The sequence below is a fragment of the Equus caballus genome, chromosome 14 (assembly GCF_041296265.1).
Source record: "Equus caballus isolate H_3958 breed thoroughbred chromosome 14, TB-T2T, whole genome shotgun sequence".
Classification (NCBI taxonomy): Eukaryota; Metazoa; Chordata; class Mammalia; order Perissodactyla; family Equidae; genus Equus; species Equus caballus.
In genome coordinates this window covers 90,349,977-90,364,065 of record NC_091697.1, presented here as the reverse complement: position 1 = coordinate 90,364,065, position 14,089 = coordinate 90,349,977, and the positions used below count along the sequence as shown (strand labels likewise).

The following is a 14,089-nucleotide window of genomic DNA, read 5'->3' as shown; positions in this document are numbered from 1 at the left end:
ATCTTGTTCACAAGCTGCTGTGGCCACATTATTTTCCTATAGACACTGCTCATTAAGTATCTTTCCTAAGTCAAACTGAACCTTTCTAAAAGTCTGTCTACCATCTATCTCCAATAAACTAAAATTCTAAATCTCATTTTCTTACCTGTTTTGTTCCCTTCCCTTAAGTAATGCAGATACAAAATCCTTCGGTCTCTATTTTTAGCACTCTCAAAATTCATTTGGGTTCCTACTATTTAAAAAAGCTTCCTTTCTCATTTTTCTTATGCTCACTTTTCTGAGCATTTTAGAGTAGCTTCCTTTCTCTCTCAACCTTCAACACTAGAAGAGATGTGCATTATTGTGCTGTTTACCCTTAACTCCTCAGGCCATCATGCCTTTCCCCTTTAAAATCCCTTCAAGATACCCACTTATGAGCATTTCTCTGCAAAATTCGTCTAATTACTGGGCATGATATTGCCTACTGCCATCACTTAATCTTCAAGTCTATTTCTTCATATCTTTTAATTTTAGAAACACAGAACCTTAGAATTGAAATAAATATTAAATATTCTTAAGTCCCATCCCTAATAAATGTAAGAATTCCATCTATCAAATTCTTGAAAAGTGGTCACTGAGTCTTTGCTTGTATGCTTCAAAAGACAGACAGCTCACTAGTTTACAATGCAGCCCATTCCATTTTTCAAACAATACAATCATTATATTGAGTCTATTCAATTTCCATAATCCACAATCAAAGCCTTTGTCATAAAGCATTCAGAACGTCATATATGGTTCGCGGTTGAGAATAGCTAAGTCATTAAGTTTTCTGCGAGTTCCTTTGGCGTCATAACTTTAAGATCTAAATGCCATCTACTAGATCTCAAGACATGCTCCTCCCTCCCCGACCCCTCCCCAGTGATACTGAATACCTACCACCAACTGTACTAAATTATTCATGGAAAAAAATTTCAAATTTTTATCTGGGCCATTAAAAGAAAAACTGGGAAGCTGAGGGCCTACAATGGAGGAAAGAAAGTCTCTTCAACAAATGGTGCTGGGAAAACTGGACAGCCACATGTAGAAGAATGAAAATCAACCATTCTTTTTCACTATTTACTAAAATAAACTCAAAATGGATCAAAGACCTAAAGATTAGGCCTGAAACAATAAATCTTCTAGAAGAGAATATCGGCAGTACACTCTTTGACATCAGCTTCAAAAGAATCTTTTTGGACACCATAACCCCTCACATGAGGGAAACAATAGAAAGAATAAACAAATGGGACTTCATCAGGCTAAAGAGCTTCTTCAAGGCAAGGGAAAACAGGATTGAAACAAAAAAACAGCCCACTAATTGGGAAAAAATATTCACAAGTTATTTATCCGACAAAGGGTTAATCTCCATAATATACAAAGAACTCACACAACTCAACAATAAAAAATCAAAATAACCCAATTACAAAATGGGCAGGGGACATGAACAGACATGTCTCCAAAGAAGATATACGGATGGCCAATAGACACATGAAAAGATGCTCATCATCACTAATCATCAGGGAAATGCAAATCAAAACTACACAAAGATATCACCTTACACCTGTTAGAATGGCAAAAATATCCAAAACCAAGAGTGACAAATGTTGGAGAGGCTGTGGAGAAAAGGGAACCCTCATACACTGTTGGTGGGAATGCAAACTGGTGCAGCCACTATGGAAAACAGTATGGAGATTCCTCAAAAAGTTAAGAATAGAAATACCTTATGACCCAGCCATCCCACTACTGGGTATATATCCTAAGAACCTGAAATCAGCAATTCCAGAAGTTCCATGCACCCCTATCTTCATTGCAGCATTATTCACAATAGCCAAGTTATGGAACCAACCTAAGTGCCCAGCAACTGATGACTGGATAAAGAAGTTGTGGTATATATATACAATGGAATACTACTCAGCCATAAAAAAGGACAAAGTTGTCCCATTCACAACAACATGGATAGACCTTGAGAGTATTATGTTGAGTGAAATAAGCCAAACAGAAAAAGACAAACTCTGTATGACTCCACTCATAGGTGGTAGTTAACATATGGACAAAGAGAACTGATTGGTGGTTGCCAGGGGAAAGAGGGGTGGGGGGAGGGCACTAGGGGTGAAGTGGTGTACCTACAACATGACTAATAATAATGTACAACTGTAATTTCACAAGGATGTTAACTTTTATAACCTTAATAAAATAAATAAATAAATATTAAAAAAAAAAAAAAGAAAAACTGGGAATCTTCAGCTGATGCTAGTTCTGCAATTTCGAAGAAACCAGCCTGCAAAAGACTTTAGTACCAAGGCAGCTACTTGGTTCTGAGTACAAGACAAGCTCAGGCTTCAATATACTAACTTTCACATAGCTGGAACACCATATATCCATGAAACTTTATTTCTCTTACTAGAAATAAAGCATGTGCTTCCAAGAATTACATTTCAGGCATTTATGATGGACAATCAAGTTTTAGATTTCTTCCTTTTAACTTCATGGATTTACAGGGCCAAATACCAGACTCATCTTTTAATTTTTCATTTTATGATGCCTAACTAAATTGGTAGGTATATATGTATAATCTTACCTACATGTGTATGTTATTCTTTTGAAATAAACATAATGAAGAACATTATGTGAACACAGCCTAAGCCCCTGTGGAAAAAGGCATAATTTTGGGAAAGGTGAATAAATAAATAAACATGGTCTAATTTTAGTGGCAAAATCTTGAAATTAAGCAAACAATCTTGGAATTAAGCTAACTCCCTGGACTGATTTAACTTTGGGATTTGTTTAAAGGGTAGTTGTTAATTTGATAGCTCTGGAAAAGGGGAAGCGGAGGGGTGGAACCCAGCGAGGCCGCTCTGTAAGACGAACGGCTGTTAGGGTGCAGCGGCTGGCTACAGTAATAGCTGGGAACCATAAGTGTTACAGGCTTTGAAGTCTGTTCAGCTTTGATGTCGCACTCTCATACTTAATCGTAAGATAGTATGGAAGAGAAAAAAAGAAGACTTTCCAGTACTGTCCTTGGTGTCATTGCTCAGGAAATCCTAGCATGAAAAAGACTGGTGTCTGGATGAACTTTAAGGATCTCTGGGCTGCTCTTCATTTTAAAAAGTTTTCAATTATTGATGCTATAATTAAAATTATTTGTTACTTTGGGGCAAGCACATGGATATGCAAAAACATTCTTAAATTTGCTATTAGCATATGTTAATCAATCAATCAATAAGGAAACAGGTATTAATGATGATTTTGGGTTGTCATTATGCTAAGTATTACTTAGAACAAGTTCTATATAAGTGGTTGCCAATCTTGAGGAACTTATTAGCTGAGGACTGATAACCCGGCTTGGAAGGAGCCTTAGACATCGCCTAGTCCAAGACTGAGGCCCAGAAAAGCTGGCTTGTTTTGGAAACAAAAGATGAAATAGCCAAATACACACATACATAGACATACATTAAATAAACGACGACCAATAAACAGTATGTTGAAATGAAGACATAAAGAGCATCTTGTGAGTTCCTGGCTAGAAAAAAATTATGGAAATTTCATGTTTGGGCAGAGCATTGTTTCCCTAACTTCAGTTACTTGTGGAACACTTCTATACATTTGCTATGTGCACAAAAATATCCAGTATTTTCTTTACATAAACTCACTTTTCCATTTGCTTATTATTCCATAAACAATAATTCCATTAAATGCGTTTCATGTGTTATTCATACCTTTTTCTATTACATATTAGAATAAACAAATAACTACTAAAATAAAAAGCAGTTCACTCACGAACCACCAGTGGTATGCACATAATTCACCGAGATGGAGGACTCAAGGAAAGAATATATCCTAATTATTTCTTGTTGTACTTAAATGAGAACTATGATTTTTAAGTCTGTACTCTAAGTATTTAGATGTCTGTGTGTCCAGTGACCTCAGATAACCTGAATTTAAAATGTTCTTTTCTTTTCTTTGGGGTCGTGTGGTTTGATGCTTCCTGCATTAAAACTTTGTTTAGTTACTGGAACTTGCCCCAGCTTACTTTACGGATAATAAATAATCTACAGTTAAAAAAAAATCTCTAACATATATGATAGTTTGAGACCAAGGTGGTAACATAAAAAGATGAAAGGGAAAAATTTCCTTTTGACTCTTTCTTAATAGTGCTGTCTTACTGCCTATTGTTTTAAAAGAAAACGAAAACTTTTTAGCTTTTCTAGGTAGAAAGAAACTACAGAAACATCTTACAGGCATGACTTTAAGGGGAAAAGGAAAAGAATGATTAAAGTTCTACGGCATTCCTCTTGTTTATGTGTCGTATCACGTAATGAGATGAGGAAGAATCCAGAGTCAGATACTGGCAGAGAGGGGTTAACTTCACCTCCTGAAAACAAAAGGTTATTCCTCTGTTAAATTCTTATCCTTTAAGTGCATTAGACTTGACTGTAAACATAAACAAAAGCCACTGGTGGGCAATTAAATTTGAAGAAGTGGCCCATAAAAAGTGGAATATCCAGCATGTATTAGAATCAGTTACACAACATCTGATTTAATAGTTAGATTTTAAGCGTTCCTCTTATAATACATGTTAAATGGTCTCAACAAATCATATTCCGTAATGTAGCAAAATGACAATTTCAATGTAGTCTAAGGCTTGTAGGACAAGAACATTAAAGCAAATTAATCTGTAATCTTTTATCTACATTAAAAGGTTGAAAATCTGCAGGCATTTGTAACAAGAACTTTAAAATGAATTTGCCATTCCCAAAGTCATCTCACTAGACAGGAAAGAGGAACTTGGCATGTGACCAATAAATTATGAGAGAGCAACACCTCGGGGTTAGAGGGCAGGATGACTTCAACAAATCTCACCAGCTAGGGCAACAGATTAAGCTGGGGGAGAGGATGCCCTACAACCTTAACCTGTTAATACCTTCAAATTCTTAAGAATGACCTCTAGTCTGCTCTTTCATATTAGTTGTTAGTTACACTAATTACAGCTTAACTGGTATTGTTGCTACCAGTTTTCCCTCAAAAGACATGTAGAGAAAGGTTATCTCTAATAGCTTCAAATAACTTCAGCCAAATTCTGCTGTGCACATTAGGAGCACTTACCTCCAGTTTTCAATGGGTCTTTTATAGACATCAAAGGAAAGACACTAAAAGCAATGTGTGTTTGTGGATTCTATAAAGCATTTCATATAGGAAGCTGTAAAAATAAGAACAGTAACTTCTCCTGTGACTACAACTCTAGAATAGTTTAAAACAAGGTCATTTATTTTTATGTTTATTTTCAACATATAGGGGCTGGTGATTTCAAATATAAGGAGCTAGTTATACCTTGACCATGCTAGTGAAGTAAAAATACTTAGCCCATGAAATCCTCTCAAAATTTATGGTTTTTAGAAAGGGCTAATGAAATTTCTATCATGATCTTTTAGAACCATTTTAAGTTCAACATTTACATTGATGTTAACCTAACATTATATGGAACTGTGCACAGATTCCAAAGCCCATTTACAAAGATTCAAATACCATCTGTGAAGCTGCAGTAAATTATCCTGTAACATTAATCTTTAAACTAGGCACTAAATCAGAACAGAAACATACCAAAGAGATTTAAAGCAAGAGAGTCATAACTGAATTATCGAGATTAATGTAAATAGTTTTACACATAAGAGCTGCAGGTTCTCAATATCAGTTTTTCCTTTGAAAGAAACATAAAAAATTACTTCTAAATCTTAAAAATAAATTACTAATATCTAATTGACACCAATGTTTTTTGTACATACAAAAAGAACTGTGGAAATGATGGCTGAACAGCACTGTTAACCTAAGTGTACTCTGAGTTAAGAAATACAATAAAAAAATTTTGATTTTAAAAAATAGACACATTAGGGAATGACTATTAATGTTACAAAAAGAAACTTTGTTTTACAAAAGGGAATCTGTAAACCAAACCCAGTGCTCTTAAAAGATGTTGACCAACAGAATTTTGAGTTAAATGAAACTCTGGGAAAATGAAGACAGATAATTAGAGTACTATGTATCATCAAATCCAAAATGCCATTGATTTTAAGATTATCATTACTCCATGTACCACTTAGAAAGAAAAAACATTGCCAATTAAGCTATGCCATAATGCTTTCTTATCTCTCTGACTGCAAGATATATTCAAACTTTAGGTAGTTAAAATTGCATTTTGTAATCGATGAAATACAATATTTTATAATAAATTGACTTGCCTATCAATATATTTAATGAACAAGTAGTTTCTGTGAGAGCAATCAGTTTTGAAATATAGTCACCAGGTGATATTATATAATTTTACTATATACAAAGCACTGAGAGGACACTGACCATGTAGTCTATCATCTCTGAGGATAGAAGAAGAGGAGGGGCAGCTGATACATTAGTGATTTCAGTTTGCTTGACTAATTTATTGATTAACTAATATCCCCATTTCTTTCCAAGGATTTAAGGCAGATGACAAGAAGATCACATAAATAAAATAATTAGGAAAATAAGAAACAGAAAACTAGAACTCGGGAAAAGAACAAAAGCAAGCAGACTGTAAGAACCTATATTATTTCAATTAAATATAAGAATAATTTATGAATAACAAAATAGATCCCAGATTTTTATTTTTCACTACAATTTAAAAAATAAAGCATAACATACTTACCTGTGAGAACTGAGGGATAATTTTGCCTGAAATATAGGACCTTGCTAATCCCAAAGAATTTCTATACAACAGATTATTACAACCTACTATTATGTGTTAAAAGATAGATATCAAATGAAAGTATGACCAAAAAAGAAACCAAAAACTGGGAAAAATAACCCGAAAATATCAGCAGCTCTCCCTTGAAAAGATTATTTTGGTTGTACCAAGAGATACAGTAGGATTAGTATGAAGAACTAGTGGACTAAGTCTGTGTATGTTCAAATGTTAAAACTGGTCTATGACAGATGCTATTAAGCTATCTTAGGCTATAGGTGGGGAAATGAGCGGGCGCCACTCCACGACTCAACGGTATTGACTGGAATGAATACTCTTGCAAGTAAATCCTCCACAGAGAGGAACTCAGGCTTCATGCAGTAATCAGTGAACACAGCAAAACTGACGCAGGGCATCGTGCAAACATTTAGATCTATTTCAGAATCACAAACTCGAATAAAGTTTGCTGATGGATCAGTTCAAGTGTTTAAAATGTAGGATCTTCTTGTATTTAGTTATCCCACATTTTTTCTTCTCTCTGCATCAGATAACAGAAGCATCTGATTGTGGCACATACATTAAATTTTCCAAGAAACTAGAGAAACTGATACAAGGACAACTGTGGTGGACACATCCAAAACCCTTCTTTGCGGAATCATTCCTCTTCAACTCACGTAGTCTTTGTTGGGCTGTCAATTATAATGTTATGCCCCAGCCCCAAACCCCTCATAGATATGGCTGGCCCTGGCTGGCCAATCACAGCCAGTCCTACGCTTCAATCTCTTTGGCTTCAGTGACTAGTTCAGAGATCAACATAGGACCCAAGCAGGGCCAATCAAATTTTCACATGATTCTTATTTGGATGTTAGAGCCTTTTCTCTGGGATAATGCTGAATAGAAGATGCTGCAACTGCTTGTAGCTACCCTCTCTGAATGTGTGAAGAAAGCCCTGTCTGCAAGAAAGAAAAATTAGGTCATTAGGCAAAGAAAAGTAGAGAAGGAGATGGAGGGAGAGTCTTGATAACAAGAGTTTGAGTCCTGATGTCTAGCAGTACCAGAAGCAGATCTACGCTTTTTTTTTTTCATTTACATGAGTCAACAAATTACTTTTTTTTGTAAGCAGCTTGCATCAGAGTTATGTATCTTACAATGAAGAGAGTCTGTGCTAACTCAGTAAGTGAAAAGGTTATTCTCTTTTTTAACTTCTATAAAACGTGAGACTGATATTCATGTGCACATATTTGAATCTGTAAAATAACTATACAGTAAACCTTAATAGCGGCATTTTAAAATGTTAATAGATGTTTAAGGGCAAGAAGTTTCTCGATTATCCATGTAAGTGCTATAGATAACTAAAAAGGGTAGGCAATCCAAAGTAATTCATATTCAGTTTTCTAATACTTCAAAATAATGAAGGGGGGAGGGAAGTAGGAGAGGAGAAGGAATTTATTCTCCTGATTATGTTTTCCTAGGCATAATTAAAAGTAGTTTGCATTTGCTGAGAACACACAAGTTTGGCATTGGGAAAAACTGGCACAGAAATGTACTGGGAAACAAGAGAAATCAAGGCTAAGATCACAGTTTTGTTGTAGATATTGGCCTGAATAAACAATCCACTCATAACAATTGAGAGCTAGGTGTAGCTCTTTCTCTCGGGTAAGAAAGCAGAAGGCATTGGACAACAAATGCTTTTCCAGAATGACTTTTCATGTTGCTTAAACTATAACATGTAAACCACTTTAAGAACTGACTGGAAAATAACTGTCATCTGGCATTACGATTTGTATGAGCTATATTCCACCTCAAGGGGAGTTATAAAGAACTCCAATAAAAATATCTCAGTGTTCTCAAAGTAGTTACTTATCTTCCATTTTCTAAATTTACTTATTAAATTTCAACATAATTAACTTTTAGAAACTTTTAAGTTATTAGGCTATCCACTTTCTGGCTATTCTCTGTTGGTGGTAAGGATCTGAAAAGGCAATTGCTCAGTGGAATGCACCCAACACGAGTTGGCTACCTTAAGCAGAACTCTCACAATTATTCACCTAACAACTGTTTTATTATACACACTTGGGGGGATTTTCAGAAGTAATATATATTCATAGGAAATAGATCAGTGCTGGATCCTAATAGATTTTTGGCCTGTCTTCAAAACAAAATTTGTCTGCTGAAATAACTTATGCTAAAAACTGTCACTCAGTTTTTAAAGACAAAGCATGGGTATCTCATGCGTTTATTGATGGGTTCTGACATTGGTGAGTTTGCATGATTTGAGAAAAAAATTTAATTTTATTCAAATCCTACAATGATACTAAGGACTCATTTTAGAAAGCATTGTAAGGATTACTTTATGTGTTAAAGCATTTCAACGTTCATGGATGGAAGTAACATTGGACTTAATGATAACTAAAGATAGATAGATTTTTAATTTTACAAAAAGAGTATTATTAGGCACTGCATTGTTCTTTATGCTTTAAGTACTTTTCAATAATTCTTATGAAGGTTTTTTTTGATTCTTAGAATGACTCTGTATAGGAGTATGTTATATCAATCATTTTTATTTCATATGTGAACAAAACACAAATTAATTATTTATCTTAAGTCAATTGTTTGGTATGCAAATTTACTGAAAACTAGTCTATCTCTAGTATCATGCTAGATACTGTCTTGCATGGTGAGCTGTGGGCAGAGACAGTATGATTGGGTTCTGTGGTTAGAAACCAAATAGGGTTTCTTTTTTTGAGGAAGATTAGCCCTGAGCTAACATCTGCTGCCAATCCTCCTCTTTTTGCTGAGGAAGACTGGCCCTGAGCTAACATCTGTGCCTATCTGCCTCTACTTTATATGTGGGACACCTGCCACAGCATGTCTTGATAAGTGGTGTCTAGATCTGTGGCTGGGATCTGAATGAGAGAACCCTGGGCCTCTGAAGGGGAGCACGCAAACTTAACTGCTATGCCACTAGGCTGGCCCTAAACAGGGTTCCTAATCAGATTTTTTTTGTAAACAAAGACAGCTAGGTTATGACTTAGACACTGTCTTTGGTGCCTAATGGCTTTTTTCAATTACCAAACTCTTCCCAATGTTTCTTATGATATTGTAATAAACTTAAAGGAACTGATGAATAGCTTTTTATCAAAAGCCTCATAGAGACAACTGAATCTTGAGAAGAATAAGCCAGTGGATCTGCTAACCATTAATTTCTCTAGATTTGCTGATCAGTAGTGCCAAAGCAAATCATCAGGGAGCTTTTTATGTCAGTACTAAATTATTTTACTTCCCAGAAGAAAGACCTTTGGAACCTTAGATCTTAGTATTAAGACTCAGGCATAAGTCAATAACAGAACAAGCCAGACGAAAAATGATTTTGTGTTTTAAATGACAACAACAACATCAACAAAAGTACTACCATTACAGAAATGATCAGGGGCTGGCCCAGTGGTGTAGTGGTTAAGTCCATGTGCTCTGCTGAGAACTATGTAACATTTTTGCTATGGCTGACAGGATTTTGACCACTACATTTAACTTTCAATTGCAGTAACTAATCAGAGCCTAGATTTTCAGTCAAACTCCTTTCACTTTTCCTCCCACTCCTGACTTTTGGTCTTCCTTTTCTCTCTTCTCATACCCTCCACTTAACTCCTAGTTATCCTTCAAGTCTTAGCTCAGGTTGTTCCTGCTCTTTAGAATGTTCCCAGATATCCCTTACTGAGTTACGTGTGCCTTTCTCATTGTTGTTCTTTCGTTCATTCCTCTAACGCTGGCCACTTGGTGAGGTGATGGGTTTTCTCACGTCTTTCCTCTATCTAACCTACGTGTTCCTTGTTTAATTCTAAATCCTCAGTGCCTAGTCCTTCATGGGCACTTAGTAGATATTCAATCACTGAGGAAGTACAGAGGCATAATGATACTGCTTATGATTATATGAGAATGTGGGACCTGGAGGAAGAGCAGGAGTTGGTTTGGGGCCACAGCAAGGAAGTCTGGGAGATGGCCAAAAGCTGCTATGCTGGGCGTTATCCTTTTGCTTGCCACGTTCTGGTGTATTACCTTTGATTAAATAGCTCATATTTTGCATGATGTATTTAAAACATGAATATTAGTATATGTGTGCATATGTTTTTAGAAGAACAAGCGAGAAATCAAATCATTGCTCTATTTACACTTTCAAAATTTAATAATGTTTGCAAGAATATTAGCAGTATAAAAGTCTGGGTAGTCAGATAATGTAATTAAATGTATACGCATATCTGTGATTAGGACAGGTGGAGTTTTATGGGTGAGTGTTAGAATGGATATGGAGGTAAACACGCTAAAGATTTATAAGATGTTCCATTGAATTAAAAAAATCAGTATTGTCCTCATTAAAACAATGATAGAAAATCTATACTTGCTTTTTAGTAGAAAGTGGTATTTCATTTATATGTGGTTTTATTTCAACTGCAATATCACTGTATCAACTGTGAGAAAATATTTAAATCTCACAAATTCAAGCACCTTCTGTTTCCTAAATGTTCACATGGTGTATATATGTGCACAGAGAACGTTCACCAAATAAATTGTTTACTGACTAATGCAAGAAACTCAGTTTAAAAATAAAAATGATACATTTTTTTATGGAGTGTGCCATTTCTGGAAACTCAAATAAAAAGGATAAAGATTCTTTCACTTCTCATCTAAAAGCATAACATTTTTGTTAGTATTTTACTTAGAATTTCTTGGGCTAGAAGACAAAAATTGATGGCTTTAGATTAACTACTTTAATGATGCGATGCAGAACATTCTTTTCTACCTATAGTGTTGGTGTGATTACCTTTTCAGGAGAGAAAAGAACAACACAATAAATCCTTGTATGGTAAGTCTTTTCCCACCTCTTCTCTCTAGTTTAAATCTCAAAGGTAATACATATTTAGCAAGCAGACGGATGCCATAAAAATACGTTTGAAATGAGGTAATCATTTATAATATTTGCATGCATTTAACAACTTATTATTACAGAAAGAATGATTTACATTTCATATACTGAGAAAACTTACTCGGTGTCTACTTAAATTTAGCAATATTCTTAAAACTATTTTTGAAAACAATCAGCGTCTAAACACTTGCTCTCAGCTGTTTTAGCTCTGCTTTTCATAAATATAACACAATCACAACAAATTAAAGGCAAGTCACTTGACTGTCTTGTTACATTAGTTTGATGAAATTAGTGGTTGACAATGCTTAGCAGGAAGTGACAGGGCTTTCTCAATAGGTTCACATATCAATTTTTCTGGGGAAAGTAAGAATCATATCTTTATCAAAATATTCAAAATTTTCTTCCTAAGACAATCCCTCACAATCTCACTGATGAGAGTTCAATTGTTCTGCTCCTAAGACAGACAGAAATAAGTAGCTACAGTGACTCTTCAGCCCATAAAATTATTGGTTGTGATGGAAGAAATGCTATTTTTCTTGAAATTTTCTTGAGGTGGTACCCTGGAGTGGTGATATTACCTGTGTGGGTGGCCTAGAGAAAGGATGCAGATCTGGGATCTATGGCTAATGCTCTTTCCTTTCCATCATACCACCTCTTATTTAATTCCTTTGTAGGAAAAAATTAACAACTCCCTCTGCCTTCCTGTACCTTCCTCTCAACACATACCCATATTTTCTCTGTATCAAGAGTGGTAGGTGTTATGGGTTGAATCGTGTTCCCTCCCAAATTTTTATGTTGAAGTCCTAACCCCCAGTACCTCATAATGTGACCTTATTTAGAGTCAGGGTCTTTACAGAGGTAATCAAGTTAAAATGAGGTCATTAAGCTGGGCCCTAATCCAATATGACTGATATCCTTATGAAAGGGGGAAATTTGAACACAGAGACATGCATAGAGGGAAGACGATGGAAAGAGACAAGAGAGAGAAGATGGCCCCCACAAACCAAGGAGAGAGGCCTGGAACAGATCCTTCCCTCACAGCCCTCAGAAGGAACGAACACTGCCCACACCTTGATCTTGGACTTTGAATCTCCACAACTGAGAGACAATAAACACGAACTGTTCTTTAAGCCACTCAATCTGCGGTACTTTGTTACAGCAGCCCTAACAAACTAATATAGTAGGTATTGAACAGAAAAGCTAGAGAGTGTGGACATTCAATGAAGAAATAGTATGAATAAAGGCAGAATTGGGCTTGCTTTCGGGAGAGATGGTTGAGACCACAGCAGGAGATTCAGAAGGAAAGGTTAAGTGGGAATCACAAGGACCAGAGTCATCCCACTTAGTACATTCCTAGACTCTGTATCTCATAGCCTCTACATTCAATCTGTGGTGCCCTGTTTTGTTCTTATTCATGGAGATTCATACAATTATTATAGGTTAGAAACAACTTCAGAGATCATTCCTTTCAATTATATAATGCCATATGGGTTTTCAAAAAGTCTTTATCTAAATCTTTCATGTCAAAACCTTATCATATGTTCCCTTACCTAGCTGTCATTTGACAGCTATGGAAATGGACTTTATAACTGTCTTCCAATTATTACAATTCCGAATGTCATTTCCTAATATCAGAATAGAAAGTTCCCTGGCAACTGAGACTACTGTCTCTACTTTTTCTGTGCTTTCATTTATTCAAATTTGACTATCAATTGTTGAGCACCTACTAAGTGCAAGTTCTGAGGGATGCAAAAGAGTGACTTATGAGGTACAAATAAAGCACAGACAAGTGGAAACACAATGGAGGGAAAAATTATTGTCTACTGTATAAAAGGGAAGTCCTAGGGGTTTCTTTTTATATTACCTAATTTTATCCCTTTATCAACTCTCTCAACCTGTGGATTGCTAGACTTACTTTACAGATGAGAAACTGAGGATGAAAGAAGTAATTCATTCTAAGTCACTGAGATAGCAGGTTATTGACCTGGGATTTGAAACCAGAAATGCCTGTCTCTCAAACTATGCCTTGATTATAGGATCATACTTCCTCTGCAGATCCTTCTGGTTCAGAATATTTGTTAATAATTGATGTTATCAGAAGCAATACTTATATAACAGGAGGACTATAATTCTACGTGAAGACCCCCAATATGTGACATACCACAGTATTTATTACAAGTTGTCACCATGTTTATTTGTTTAATGTGGATACCTCATCACACTTTAGGCTCCATGAGGGCAGGATGAGCTTGTTTTTGGTCACCATAGCATCTCAGCAACTAGGACACTATCTGCTATATAGGGTACTCAATTAACAATTATTGAATGAATATACATTAACAAATAATTGAATCTAGTTTAAATTTTAATTAGGTTGGTGTCATGAACTGAACTGTTTCTCCACAAAAATTCATATGTTGAAGTCCTAACCCCAAGTACCCCAG

General features: G+C 35.5%; 1 protein-coding gene across 32 annotated transcripts in view; it reads right to left on the bottom strand.

The window, feature by feature from the left end:
* Positions 1 to 14,089, bottom strand: part of ARB2A (ARB2 cotranscriptional regulator A) — a 383,076-nt gene that overhangs the window by 85,886 nt on the left and 283,101 nt on the right. For 2 of the 32 annotated variants that reach the window (XM_070234561.1, XM_023618008.2), the window contains one exon: positions 657 to 4,390. The exons of the other annotated variants lie outside the window; for them this stretch is intronic. In XM_070234561.1, the coding sequence (XP_070090662.1) occupies positions 4,251 to 4,390 (140 nt within the window). In that variant the 3' untranslated portion in view covers positions 657 to 4,250. Of the gene's footprint in view, positions 1 to 656; positions 4,391 to 14,089 lie in introns of those variants that run through there. 32 annotated transcript variants of the gene reach the window in all.